This window comes from Callorhinchus milii, unplaced genomic scaffold, assembly GCF_018977255.1.
Source record: "Callorhinchus milii isolate IMCB2004 unplaced genomic scaffold, IMCB_Cmil_1.0 Scaffold2, whole genome shotgun sequence".
Taxonomy (NCBI): Eukaryota; Metazoa; Chordata; class Chondrichthyes; order Chimaeriformes; family Callorhinchidae; genus Callorhinchus; species Callorhinchus milii.
The window spans coordinates 37,412,754-37,428,063 of record NW_024704743.1 but is presented as its reverse complement, the minus strand read 5'-3'; the positions used below and the strand labels follow the sequence as shown (position 1 = coordinate 37,428,063).

At 42.0% G+C, this 15,310-nt stretch overlaps 1 protein-coding gene across 1 annotated transcript in view; it reads right to left on the bottom strand.

Moving 5' to 3' along the window:
• The window catches only part of LOC103183933, a 32,323-nt gene that overhangs the window by 11,866 nt on the left and 5,147 nt on the right, over positions 1–15,310 (bottom strand). Inside the window, exons 3-7 of the mRNA XM_042346514.1 lie at positions 12,211–12,661; positions 11,121–11,178; positions 7,233–7,347; positions 7,090–7,140; positions 5,630–5,707 (exon numbers count right to left, since the gene is read on the bottom strand). Coding sequence (XP_042202448.1) covers positions 5,630–5,707; positions 7,090–7,140; positions 7,233–7,347; positions 11,121–11,178; positions 12,211–12,649 — 741 coding nt within the window. The 5' untranslated portion in view covers positions 12,650–12,661. The remainder of the gene's footprint in view (positions 1–5,629; positions 5,708–7,089; positions 7,141–7,232; positions 7,348–11,120; positions 11,179–12,210; positions 12,662–15,310) is intronic.

Genomic DNA, 15,310 nt, shown 5'->3' with positions numbered 1-15,310 from the left:
GTAGACTGCGAAGCCATACTTGAGCCAGGTGAATTCTGCAGCAAGTCATATTTGGGTAGCTTGCATCGGTTGAATGCAAGTTCTTTCTTTTCTTTCTCTTGCAATCCATGAGCAAACATTTTGTAATGCTTTTTAACAAGAAGCGAGAAGGGATGGTGGCAAACTGCATCACGTTTACTGTTCACACATGGTCATGCAACAATATCAAATCTTTTGAAAACTCCTTCTCTCCCTCATAATCTTAAAAAAATAATTAAACCGCAGTAAGCCGAGGTAAGTCGATATCAATCCACATGTAATTATAAAATGCCACAGGGAAAATTCTTCAGCTTTCTAGTCACAATAGGTTCATTATTCTGGAAACTCCTACAAGGCAGGAATTCCTAAAAGGTGTGCATTGACCAGAAGTAAGCCTCTTCGAGTTTCCACATCATTTTAAGATTATTCTACACACAAGGCACAATTACAGATGGAAACATGAGATCGGTCAGTTTTAATTTTCAACATTAAAGCCTTTTCAGATTGAAAATGTTGCGCCATCGATGCACAGAGTGCCAGTAAATGGATTATGAAATCCACATGCAGCAGAGCACAAATTCACGCCAGGCTTCCCCATGTGCCAAGCATCTGATCTCAGTCATGCCATTGGGGGGCAGGAGGTGGTTAAGGGAGACTTGCTGTTTCCTTATGAAAGAAGTGGACGGAAAGTGGAGATTCACAACCTCTCCCTCCAACCCCACACTCCCTTCCCCCATTTTGCTTTGGCGTTTATTCTAGCCACTGGCTCAACAACAGTACGGAGGAATGGGAGATGTAATGGGTTGGCATGCTATCCTGCCATCCTGAGAACATCTCTCTGTTAAATACAACCACAGCCCCCTGAGAAAGTGCACAGAAGATTAAACAGCATCTGAATGATAAAGACAAGTTAATACAATATATATCTATACAGCGTTTTCATGTCAGGAGGACATCTCAAAGTGCTCAAACACTGTTGGCTGGCACTTGAGCTCGGGGTGAAAGCCAAAAGGGGTTGAGGCGGGTGGGGGGTGGGGGGGGGGAAAGATGACTGCAAAAACGGTCAAAGAGGGGTGTTCATAATGTTTCCAGCTTGGTGTGTAAAAAAAAATACTGCTATGAGATTTCTTTCTTAATCAGGATATCTAGTGTTGCCAGTTTGTGACTATTTGAATCCAGCTTAATCTGATGAATGAAAGCCTCGCTCTCTTCTCGCTGGAGAGATCCTATGTGAAACTATGTTGGTCAGGCTCAGTTTAGTTCCAGGTAACTGTGTATCCACAGTATAGAATTGGTGCATTTTGAGTCTGGGACGATTGTGCTAGCGGCTGCACAACTCTCAGTCCATTCTGTATTCTAGGACTACACTCTTTTTCCAGACCTGACTCATGGATATAGTGTCATTGCATGTGCTTCTGTGCAAACACATTTCACCAAGTCGCTAAAGTTCATTTGCCACATCTATGTCAGGTGTTCCGTGAAAGGAGGTGTGGGAGTCAGTTTAATGCTACTATGCTGCTAAATACTCTTCTCCATCACAGCCAGTTATTCTACTCAATATAATATTTTGAAAAAAACAGTTTTAAAAAATGTTGGCAATGTAAAAATTTTAATATTGCCAAAAGGGAAACGGTTGCAACATTTCTGCTGTAGTCATATGAAAGCCTGCCAGACTTCTTTCTGTAATTTAATGCAATGGCAGAAAAAGCAGACCAGAGGTGAGAAATTCCTTGTGCTGCTGTAAGGACAGAGGTTTTGAAGATTTGCTGAGACAACATTCACCCGGTGTTAGTAAACACCATCAGATTCACTACCCAGATTCATCAGATTCACTCGTGTGAGGAACTTCTCACTCTGAGAAGTCAATAAACTACATGACTACTATTACGAGTATTTAACGGGAAGGAGCACTTTAGAATATCAGCATTGTGGAGTCTTGTACCTTAGTGGATAGACCACTCACCTCGCAAGCGAGAAGACCTGGGTTCGATTCCCGGCAGGGTGAAATGTTGGGCAACAATAACAAATTACATTTGTATGGCGCCTTTCACATCAGGAGAACATCCCAAAGTGCTGGACAGTCAGGGATCCACACTCAAGCTGGTGGTTGGGATCAGGATGGGTGTAGGGCGGGGAAGTTAGGGGTAGGAGGGTGACCAAAGGCACGGTCGAAGAGGAGGGTCTTGAGACGGGTCTTGAAGAGGACAGTGGGATGGAGTTTCAGAGGGTGGGAGCAGAGAGGCTGAAAGCACGCCCACCAATGGTGGGGCAGGCAGGGCGGGGGACGTGAAGCAGGTCGGAGCCCGCTGAGCTGAGGGAACGGACAGGTTGGTAGGGGGTTAGGAGGTCACGGAGGCAGGGAGAAGCAAGGGAGAAGGGTTTTGAAGGTGAGGACCAGGATCTTGAACTCTATCCTCTGAGGGATGGGGAGCCAGTGGAGCCGGGTGAGGATAGGGGTTGATAGAGTGGTATTGCCTGGTGCAGGAGAGGACACAGGCTGCAGAGTTCTGAATGACCTACAGCCTGTGGAGGGAGGAAGTGGGGAGTCCGACACGCAGGGAGTTTGTGTAGTCGAGCCCGGTTGTAATGACTGCGTGGATGAGGGTCTCAGTGGCCTGCAGTGAGAGACAGCGGCAGAGCCAGGCAATGCTGCGGAGATGGGGAAAGGCGGAGTGGTTCATGGCCCAGATGTGGGGGATGAAGGACAGTTAAGGGTGGAACAGGACGCAGTGGTTCCATATTGGCTCCGTGAGGTGTAGCGTGCACCATGAAGGGTGATGCTGTCAGCGCCCTAGGTATGGAGGTGCTGACGGGAGCCAATCGGGAGAGCCTTGGTCTTGTTGACATTCAACTGGAGAAAGTTAACTCTCATCCAGGACTTGATGTCCAACAGGCAGTCTGTGAAGACAGCAGTGGTTCTGGAGTCGAGGGTGGAGGCAGGGAGGTAGAGTTGAGTGTCATCCGCATACATGTGGAAGTTGACCCCATGTCTACGGATGATAAATAATGATAATCGTTGCATTTGATATACCACCTTATCACGTCTTCTAGACATCTCAAAGCGCTTCACAGCATATACTGTATCGTGAATTGACTCTATATTACGTGGCCAAAACGCAGAAGCCAGTTGCGCACAGCAGTGTCCCACAAACAGTCGTGGACTGAGTGACCGAATGATTATTATTATTTATTTTTTTGAAGCGATTATTACCCTGGAAAAGCGATCTGCCAATCAACTAACAACCGGGTTTCTACTTACTGTTAGGTAAACAGAGGCATGTGGAGTAAGGAAACTTGGCCAACATTTCGCCCTGCCGGGGATTGAACCCAGGTCTCTCACTTGCGAGCCAAGCGCTCTAACCACTGAGCTACCAAGAGAGAGTATGTAAATGTTGAAAAGGAGGGGACCAAGGACAGGGTCCTGAAGGACAGGGTCCTGATGGTGTGGGGGCTGGAGGAGAAGCATTAGTGGAGACAAAGTGGAGACGGTGGGAGAGGTAGAATTGGAACCGGCAAGGGCTGGTCCGTGAAGCTGAGAGAGGAGGTGGTGTAGGAGGATAGAATGGTCGACAATGTCGAAGGCAGCAGAAGAGGACAAGAAGGCAGAGGGAGCCCTGGTCACAGATGGACAGAATGTCGTTAGTGACTTTGACCAGGGCTGTTTCCTGCTGCGGGCAGCACAGAAACCCTTTTTAAAAGACAGAATGGCGAGAGAGGAAGGAGCAATGGAATATGACGACTCGTTCCAGGACCTTGGAGAGGAAAGGGATTTGGGAGATGGGGCAATAGCTGGAGAGTAGTGATCGGTCCAGGGAAGGTTTTTTGAGGATGGAGGTGATGACAGCTGATTTTAGAGGGGTGGGAACTGTGCCAGTAGATATAAGGAGAGGTTAATGATGTTGGTTAAAAGAGGCAAATTTCCGTACTCCACACACCTGTTTACCTAGCAGTATGTAGGAACTCGGTTGTTAGTCGATCAGCGGATCGCTTTTCCGAGGTTACTAATCCCTTCAAATAGAAAAAAAAATGTGATCACTCAATCCACAACTGTTTGTGGGACACTGCTGTGCGCAATTGGCTGCCGTGTTTCGCCCACAAAATATACAGTTAGCTAACTTGGCAGTAAATTCTGTGAAGCGCTTTAGACATCTCGAAGACGTGACAAGGCGTTATATCAAATCCAAAGATTATTATTATCCATCCTGGGACACTAGAAACAGAAGTCAGCCTTTACTCCAGGCCCAATATCCGCTCTCCCCTCTCTTATTCATCCAGTCTGCTTTCACTCGCTCTGTTTGTAATTGAGCACAGGAGAAAATGCCTTACTCTCAACTCTTCTTTAAATGATCAAACATTCATTCATTAATTGCCTTTCCATGGTCTCCACTTCCATTTCTATCGATATCCTCGTAATTTGGTTTCATTGTTAACAGTATTATTGTTGAGGATCAGATGGGAATAATTACTGGGCTACACAGTGCCATCAATTAATGTGTTATGCGTAAACCAAGTTGTATTATGTGGTTTGTCTAAAGAGATGTGTGCATAGGGAATTACAGGTGCTCTAATTATTGTAATTAGCAACCAGTGAAAAGGTTTGGTGGGCGACTGCATAACTAATAAATAATTTTCATTGGTTGTTAACTATATAATGAAGGGTAGCTGTGATTTCCTCTATAAACATGCATTTACACATAGCACAAGACACACCTCTATAATAATAATCCATGCATTTGATATTGTGCCTTATCACATCTTCAAGATGTTTGTCTCAAAGCGTTTCAGAGAATATACTGTAAAGTGAATATCTCTGTTTACACATGGCAAGTAATAGACCCCAATGTGAGGCTACTGAATTAAAGGGACACTGACATAATGCAAATGATCTGGCAAATTTGTTTGATTTCTTTGGGGATAGGTGAAAAGTCAGAATAGCTGTGCACAAGTTTAATTATAACATAAACAAGTGAAATAATGTTCTACGCAGGTTAAGATTGTATTTGGTCTGTGGGAAGAGAAGACCAAACGGCCTTATCTTGTTGCACATTTTTCTTTTCTTATCAAATGGAAATAGTGTGATGATGCATTTCAGCACAATTATCACCACATCATGTTCTTTACAAATGAATGGAGAAAGAAAATATTTTTTTAAAGAAATCGACAACTTAATTTGACATTGGTACTTGCCCAGTTTTTCTTCAGTGATTCTTCCTCTCAGTAATAGAGAAAAGATGGAGCACATAGGACACAGAAATACACGGGATGGGAAAAGACCATTGGCTGACTGGCCAATCACATTTTAAAATACTATCTCTTCTCCTCTCATCTCACATATCCCAATCGCCTTTGCCATCAAAAGTGTATCCAATTCCCTTTTGCAACTACCTTCATTCTCTTTTGCACTGCCATTAACGAACAAACTGATGCACACACCGATACTGCTTGGTAATTAGAATTTTTCTGTTCAGAGTACCGAAGCTGGAAGGTGACTTGCCCACAGAAAATTGATTTTACAAATTAAAACCACCAATTTACAGGTCTATTAAGTTTTACCTTTAACAAATTGCAAAACTGTGGAGGCTCCATGAGTCAGAAGTCTAAGCGCTCTTACCTCCAGCTTATCGACAGCTTTCTGGTGAGTGCAATAATTATGTTCCCATATGAACAGTTTCTTGCTGATTTCTGACACCTAGAATTCAACACAGAAAATTATTTTCTTCCTTCCATGCAAAGGTTACTCAAGAACATCAGATACTGGGGAAGGAGTTACAAAGATATAATTCTTTCAATGAATTCAGATAACTCAGAGTTTGAATTATAACCTTTTTAAGCCACTCTCTATAGTTTTTGACCATGGTCACCACATGGTTTTCTGAGAGTTAAAATCATATTCAAATCTTACCGAGGAAGTTCTCAAACAGGTTCATGTCTTGCTAAATCTTACAAAAAAAGTCCAATCTGAAAAATATTACCTTCCAGGGACAGTCTGAGCAGGATCATCAAGAGGCAGAAATGGGGAAGCGGAAACTAATTAAATTGGATAAAGTGGGAATTTATAGAGAATCAAAATGCTCGGTGTGTCAGCGAAAGGAAAGGGGAAAGAGCAGAGAAGGAGCGACAGGCGAGTGGCAGAAAGATGGGAGAGAAAGAGAGAAAATGAATGAAATGGAAGGGAGAAAATTATAGCAATTAGCACCTTTCAAGTCAGGAAGATGTCTCAAAGCACTTAATAGGATTAATTGTCCAGTGTAGCAAGCAATATCCCACAGCAGCACTCTTGCCTCTGTGTCAAAAGGTTGTGGATTCAAGCCCCACATCATGACTTGAATGTACATAGTCAGACAGTCTTGTGTAGTACTGGGACTGGGTTTATATTGCTGGAGGTGCCATCTTTCAGGTGAGATGTTAAACAGAGGTCATGTCTGCCTGTTCAGGTGGAAGTTATAGATCTGGATCCTACTACTTGAAAAGAGAAGGAAGTTTCACCCAAGGTCCTGGCCAACAATCTCCAAGCAAAATTGGTAATTCACCTCATGGTTGTTTGTGGGACATTGCAAATTGGCTGCCCTGTTCACCTACAAAATACAGACAGTATTTACAGTAAATCCTTGAACCGGTTTGACTCATCCAACGTGATAAGGCGGGTACCTTAATTGCAAGGATTATCAAATGTAAAGCCTCTTTGTTAGTTATTGTAGATCATTGGTTGGAGCAGGGTGAAGGAATTGACACTCTCCATCTGGATATGCTATATCTGACCTGGGTGCTTGATACAAAGACTGGTCTCAAAAAATAGGACACAGTCCAGTGCCCAGCAGTGTCATTCTTCAAATGACAATGCAAAAACACACCAAAAAAGACCATCTTCTAGACAGGAGTACTGTATTCCCTAGCTTCAAAAAGTTCTAAAAAAAATGTATTTACTTTAAAAAACATTAACCCAAAACACTTCCATTTACATTATTTCTGTTTATATGTTCGTACCTTAATTAAAATGTTAAATTGTACTTTCAGTATATGTAAAAACAGGTTTCAGATATCTATTTCGCTGCCTGGATCAAAACAACCTACCCGTTTCTCCAGATTGGCATCGTAAGAGAGCAGTCTTCTGTTCTCATCCTCCTGTGGAAAGCAAATCGCAGACCATTCACTGAATAAGGTTACAAGTATTATAAAAGAGCATTCAAGCAACAAAACAACCTGCAACATCTCACCAACTTCTGGTTATGCACCAGCAGATCCAAGCAAATCCTTTCAGTAGTCTGTGCCCTTTTCTTCTCCTCCTCAAACCGTTTGCCCAGGGCTTGCCATTGAACTTGACCCTCCTGACTTTTAAATGAAACAATAATTAGGATCAAATATGAAAATCAACACAGTAATTTACATGACTAAATATATAGGCCCCGGTGCGGCAACTGGGTTGCAGGTTCAACCTCGTCTCAGCAAGACAGCAGTTAAAGCAGCCTTCAATTGGAGTTGCCTCCACCGGCTCTTGATTGCTAACCTGAAGCTCACGCTGGATGGTGCGTATGTGTGAACTTTGCCTGAGGACAGCCTCAACTGCAATGGTCCCGGATGCACAAAAATCCTGCTCCCAACTACTTCCACTTATTAACAAGGTTCACACATGAATGATATCCACTGGGTTGCAATACTTGAGGGCGACTGGCACTTGTGGAATTTTACCAACCCAGAGTAGAGGAAAAATTAAATCAAACACCTTTAGTAGAGCAGAAAAGGACAAGAAGGCAGAATATTGGAAGACAAAAAATGGTGGAGGAAAAACATAATTCTAAAATACAGCACATGCCAGTTATTGGAGCTTATCCAAACTGAACCTGCTCCAAACCAGCAAAGTAGCTAGGCATCCTGAAACTGGCTCTGGTTAATATTTTGGAGACAATTTATTTTAATTCCAAATGTCTTTGTCTCCATCCACCTCCCCTCTCCCTATAGGGCCAGTGACTAAGTGAAGGGCACTATATAAATTAGGACTTGTTTAAATATCAGAGAGAAAAAATAAGGTGCATGTAAAATAATTCCAAATCCACATTACTATATTTACCAACCTTGACCCACTCCAATCGCCCATTGTCTGAGTTCATGACTGCATTGTATTGTACAAAGAATGCTCATGACTTACAAAGCTTGATTCTAACACTAACTTCCTCTTGCTGAGTTCACTTCCTGCTTGTTTTTATCTTTTAAAAAATAGGTATTGTTTTCTTCTGAACATTGATTGTTATTCTCACCCTTGCAGAGTCCCCTTACACCATCTAATATGACTCAACCCAGCCTACAGATGCCACTTGTGAGCAAATTGCAAAGTGTACACAAATCGGTCTTAGGCAACAATCCAACCAAATTTCCCTCCCATGGATAAGCAGCCAGCTTTTGCTTTGAATAATTTTGGTTTGACTAAGCCCCCATTCACATGACATGAACAAAATGAGGAAATTCTATTGTGCTCAATCCCTCGTGACATACCGCAACTGGCCCTAGTAAACCTACTCCTACAATTTCCCTCTCTTTTCCCCTTAAGCAAAACAGGATCTAACCTCCCCTTCAGAGGCCCCATATCCTAACGGTCTCAAATGTAGAGACAGGGTAGCGTAGAATTTTGAAAAATTCTGTCTTCATTTGGAAGTCAATTTTCCACAGCTCTTTTTAAGAAAAATATTATAATCTTTAATGGTGTCATGGGATCTTTAATGTCCACTGGAGTATAGAAAAACAAAACCTCAGGTTAATGCTTTATTTATTTAGAACAGCACCTTCAACAATCCAGTGCATCCCAGAACTGTACTCAAGTGTCAGTCTACATTACAAGCTCAAGTTTCTAAATTGGGCTTATACTACATAAATATCCCATTCACGTACCAACTGAGCCAAACTACCAGCCTTAATGAAATCCAAATACAGGGCAACCCCTTTATAACAGTTAACTGGGTCCAGCTTCTCAATCCCTCATTATAAAGAGGTACACTGAAACCAAAATGTATCGCGCAAATGTGTGCACATTGATATATCGTAAATCTAACCATGCCCCACATAGGGGGGAGCGGCAGAGAGTCGTGACAAGATCCACCTTGTAACTGCTCTCTGCAAAGGGCAACAGAACCCTGAGGTGGGAACACTTTAATCCCTCCACCTGAGTGGAATACCAGAGGCAACCCCTGCAACACTGTCTGTTGTGTATTGTAATGAAACGTTAGCGTGTTGTGGTTTTTCTTTTCTGTCATGGGAATTGTTCAAAACAAGTGTAAATATATATTCTATTCACCAATAATATATATATTGTATTTTGTTTTTTAAAAAAATCTAGAACTCTGCAGCCTGTGTCTTCTCCCATGGAGTCCTGTAGCTCAGTGGTTAGAGCACTCGCTTTGCAAGCGAGAGACCTGAGTTCAATTCCAGACAGGGAACAAGATCCTTGTTCTTGCATTTTAATAGTCTTGCAATCTCCATCACCCACGTCAACTTGGTCATTCCCTCCACTTGGCCAACATGTGGCCAACTTCCAAAAATTCCATTACTTTCTTCAGCCCCATGACCTGTGACCTTTTGTCCCTCCTCCCCATCTGACACTGAATCTTCCCTAGGGGATACCTCCACAGGCATAACCACCCTCTGGTTCCTCCCTCTAAATGTCACTTGCATGAGGGATCTAGGAATGGAGTTCTATGTGTAAGCCCAGACAGTAGCTGTTGACCGTTGGGGTATGACAGCCGATTGAGATCAGGATTTACCTCAATCCTGACCTCATCCGGGTTCACACACATTCACTTTCCATCTAGGGTGAGAGGGATGAGGGTCAATGGATAATGATCCTGTTCATTTTTACCCTATGTAACCCAGAGGCACTGAATTCAATCGTAGCAACACTCAGTTTGTCCCAGCAGAGATGAGATAACTCAGCCCAAGTCTGGATCTTCCCAGACCACATCAACAACAACAACAACCAGATTCTATTTATAGAGCGCCTTTCACGTCGGGAGCACGTCCCAAGGCGCTGGACAGTTGGGTCAGGATCCGAGCAGGGGGGAAATGGTGAGGGGAGGGAAGGGAGGGAGCGAGGAGGCGGTAGAGAGTCGAGAGGGGAGCTGAAGGCACGGTCAAAGAGTTTCACAAAGGGCCAGTTTCACACTGAGCAATAAAATTACCAACTGAGCCAGTCAGGAAACAATAATGTTCTGTCTACACTGGACTTTGTGGTGGAATGTGGGCTGGATAATACACTTCACTGATGTTGGGTACTTTTTATTAAGTAGATATTAATAACATATGTAGGACTGAATTCATTTTTGACATGTTGTTTATTCTACTCAGCCAAATAAATATTACCTTCTGATGACACAAACAGAAATCTCAGCACAATAGAAATTCTGTGGAGTGATGGGGGAGAGATGGAGGCGAAGGAAAGACTTGTCAAGAAGAAAAATAGATTTGCACAACACACCACAAATCACATTTTTCCCTTCTCCGCCCCCTCTTGATTCCTACCTGCAGCTCAGGTCCAAGCCATCTCAACGATGTCCCAATTGCAAGGATTATTATTATTATAAAGCAGGATTGTTAAACTCTTTGGGACATCCTCCCGATGTAAAAGATGCAGCTTAAATGTAATTTGTATTGTGAAGAAGTATTGAATTCTAGTTGCTGTTAACATGTAGCAACTTTGACAAGGCACATTTCTGCAGGTCTGGTTATATTAGGTCAATCTCATTAGACGCTGGCATTTCAACTCTAGCAGGCAAAAGTGTTCCATTTTATTTTTTGAATGCATATAGTTTTTTAAAAAGATACTGCTGCTGATAATCGCATCAAAGTAGAGTACTGAATAAGCCAGTGACAGCAACAGCTATACTTCCTCTATCTTAATAAATCGAGCCGGTCATAGCTTCCTTCTGCGCATGTCACGGCAAAAGAAACATGATGCAGCAATCCTGAGGGGCAGAGTAAGAGTAATTCTGGCATTCTGTCAAAATCCAGTTATAATCAAGAACCGGACTATTATAATTAATAATGCAATTAATTAATTAATAATCCAAGGATTATTATTATTATTTATACTTTTGGCACGCTGGCATTTTGTTACTTACTTGTTAACATTTTCATCAGAAAGCACGTCTACATATGAAGCACTACTTTTCTTCCCTCCTGTATAAAAGAGACAGACAGAATTTTTTTTATTCTTCACAGAAGAATTTCAGGATTGCTGAATCCAAACAGTGTAATATTAAATCACCAGGAGCATCTTGGAAACTGAAGCACAGTTGGAAATAAATGGAGCCTTTTCACATCGTCAGTTGTCTCTTTCTCTCTGGAAGGAAATCCCATACCTCTGATCACCAATTCCCGCCGCCCCCCCACCAACACACACACACAAACACACTTTGTGGAAAACACTTTGTGTTTCCACACATCTTTGTGGAAATAACTCACATGATGAAGTCCAAGAATGGATTGTCATGTTGTGACACAACAACAACTAACATTTATATAACGCCCTTCAAGTGAATAGGTCTCGGAGCGCTTAACAGTGTTAACAGTGCTTATAGATGTCATAGCAGAATAACTCCTAAAGATTAAAGTAACATAAACAGGTTATGTGTTTTAATGGATTGTAAGGCAGCAGGAACATTGATTGACAGAGACCTAATTTCTGCTGCTTGAAAGTTCCTGAAATTTCTCTTGCTGGAAGCTTCTGTTTATCTGGGAACACAACTCCAATCAACCACATTAACTGGCATGCAGTGAAAATGGAAAGGTCAAACTCTTGACAGTCTATATTTGATTCCCTCTACCAGTGACTTCACCCACCTCATTGAAAAAAGATTCTCCTTGCTCTCCCGTCCCCATGTAAATTACCAAACTCTAGAATACATATGTGACCCTGCACTTACTATCCTTCAGCTTTGCTTTAGCACACTATTTACCAGAGATTTAACATATTCCCACAGCAAAATTATTTTTTTTAAAAATTGATCATTCACTTCATGGCTGTTTGTGGGACATTGCTGCGCGCAAATTAGCTGCTGTGTTCATCTAAAAAAAATACAGTCATTACATTTTACAGTATATATCCAGTGAAGCACTTTGAGGCATCTTCCTGACATGAAAGGCATTATATCAAATGTAAGTTTTATTATTACTTTGTGTGTGTGCCGGGGGATGGTTGGGGGTTCTTACTTTCTCTCTCCTCCGTCTCAGGGAAGTCACTGCTGAGTTGAGTCTCGCATTTGTCCAGCATTGGAAGTCCTGAAAAGCTATCTGTGTCGCATAACAGTGGCGGGCAACTCTCTACACTGAGTAACTCTTGTTCGTCAGACTGAAAAAGGCTTGCTTCCCTGTGGTCAAAAAAACTCTCCTGTTTCGTAAAAGGTGCTTTTGTCCACGGGATGTTGATGTTGGTCAATCTTGATGTTGCTTTGATGTTGGTCTTTTCATCACTGCAGTCACTTTGTTGAGTCCTGGATTCCCAGATGGTATCCAAACTTTTGCTTGTTTTGATGAGCGGGACAGTGCTGCTTCTTCCACTTGGCTGAATGCGGGACTTCACACACCTGATAACATGATTTTGCCCAATAGCTGTTTTAAATTGCTTTTCCTCTCTGGTCTTCCAAGACATTTCCACTGAGGTCTATTTGTGGAATTAAGAACAAAGCAACTAATGACAAAAAGGGAAGCTTAAAACAAACTACTAGTACATGCTCTGGGGGGAAAAAAAGGAACATTTACATTTACATTACATTTACAAGGAGGCATAGCCTTAAAATCAGAACCAAGACAGTTAGAATTGAGGTCAGGAAGTATATCTTCACACAAAACGCTGTGAATATGTGGAATGCGGGTGCCACAGAAAACTGCAGATAAGGATGTTTAAAAGAGAAATATACAAATACTTGGGTTTTAGAGATTTTGAGGGGAATGTCAAAAAGGCGGGACATTGGGATTAAAAGTTCTGACAAGATCTAATAAACTGTTGGAACATGCTTGATGAGCTAATTGGCCTCCTTTTTCTATGAGATAATGGGTTGATGCAAAACAAGTTTATGTTTCAAAGTAACACTAGGAAATAACTAAGGGAAATGAACAGAGTCAAATTACTAACGAGTGGCTATCCTCCTTGGAGAGGTAAGTGAGGTCTCCTTGGAGCTGAACTGGCTCCAAGGTGACTTGCTTGGCAACAGAATATCAGAATCGAGTCAATCCTCTGTAGTGGTCTTGGTAGTGCGGTTCTTGAGCCAATCTGTATTCCACTGTATTCCAGGGCACTGCTGATGATGGCCCAGCCAGCCTGGCTCATTGACAGGACTTGGTGAGGCAGACACTGAGGACAGGGATTCTTCCTGATAACCGCTCAAGTCAAAGCCCTAATGGGCAGGGTGGTCCTAGCTAGACAAACAGTGTTTTCAAAGACAAGCTATGTAATTTTAGCTGGTTAAACACCAGCAGTATCCCAAAGCACATTATGGTGTCCTGAAGCATTGGTTCTTGCCAACCTGCGCCTAATACTCTCTGGAATTATTTAAGCAGGTACATTACGAGTGAATTTCCACATAGAGGTGGGATGCATGGAACTGTAAGTTTTGTTTGCCACAGAAAGCTTTGGTTTGGATTCTCTTAAGCACCAAAATGGTATCTACATGATCAAAAAACAAGAGTCCTCAATCATTCTGTTTCTTCCTGGAAGATAAACCAGCCATTTTTGCTCATAAAATCCTTTTCAAAGCCATAAAATAATGTTAAATAGCAGATAAATGCAATTGCAATGATTGAAGCTTGGTGCCTTTGTGATTCATGAGTTTTCAAGGCCAGACCCCTTTCATAACTCCTTCATTTACTGGCCGTGACACCAGATCTGTTGAGAATAGCAGATAACTGGGAATGTTTCCAAAACAGCAATCAAATCTGAGGTGGGTGGTTGGGGGACACAGGAGGATTTAGTGAAAATTAAAAAGTATTCCTTGAAAGTCATTTAAACCCCAGATTTAGGTCAATACCTTGTAAACACTTCCATTCCAAATATTACTTTAATAATATATAAACTACTAACGTTATAGTTTGGTTTCATTTGATTTAAATTCTACTTTTGGCCCAACAGTGGTTGTCACTGCATTTGGCTCAACAATGTTGACTGCCAGCACCCTGCATGCTCTTTACTCAATGACACATTCATATTGAAGGATTAATGACTTGTGTTAATGATGGCACAGTGCATCTGGAAATAATTTTACAGTTGTTTACCAAGAAGTGAGATGGCCAAATATAATGTAACAGCAAATGCTCCTCTAACATTTTCATCTAAAATATATTGAGTTTGGCATTCTGTAACTGTTCTCTCTCTATTCCCCCACCCCCCCAACACAGACACACACACACACAAACACACAAACAAATGCATGTAATGTTCAGTGTCATTTGTTGTGGGTCAGATTTCCAAGTGGCAAAGCGCAGTCCGAATATAGTCTGCATCTGCAATTACAGATTAAAGATAAAGCTTTTATCTGCATCATGCAGATGCTGGCCGAATTCTGGGTAATCGTGCAGTTCAGCGGCCAGTCATTCAATTAAATTTTCATTCTTGTTCACAATTGCAATTTGATTGCTTGAAGCACAGTGGGGGCAGTGCTTTGAGACATCCTCCTGATTTGGAAGGCACTATACAAATGTAATTTTTTGATGTTGTTGAAGTGGGGTTTTCTACAGAGGGAATGAGATGGGTGAGCGGGGGGCTGGGGGGGGGGGGGGGTGTCAGGTAAGGCTGAAGGCTCAGTTTCCTGGTGCTGTGCCCTCACACAGTTTCTATTCTGATGAAATGGGAGGATCAGCTCAGGCTAGGCCTTGTGAAAAACGTACACTACTAATGAAGAAGAAACTCAACACCAGCATCCTGCTGGCCATGAAGATAAATAGGGCACACATAGTGATGCATGGATCAGAGAAGTTTAATGGAGCTAAGAAGATGAGAGGAATCAATATGAAGAGAGGGATGGAATGGGGTCGGGAAAGAAGAGAGGAAGAGAGACATGTCAGAATTGCCAAAAGGAGAAGAGTATATGGGATTAGTATTAGAAAAGGATGAAAACAAAATTGGGAAAGTATTGGTTAATAATAGTTGATGGATAGGAAGCAAATTAATCATGGTGTTCATGCCAACAATTGGTAACTGTATCAGAGATTCCCAAATGTGGAACTGCCGTTGAAATCAATTCAATGCCAGCACATCATCTTTTTCTTCTATCTATCTTATCATATATATACCTTATACTAATAAACTGACAATGTC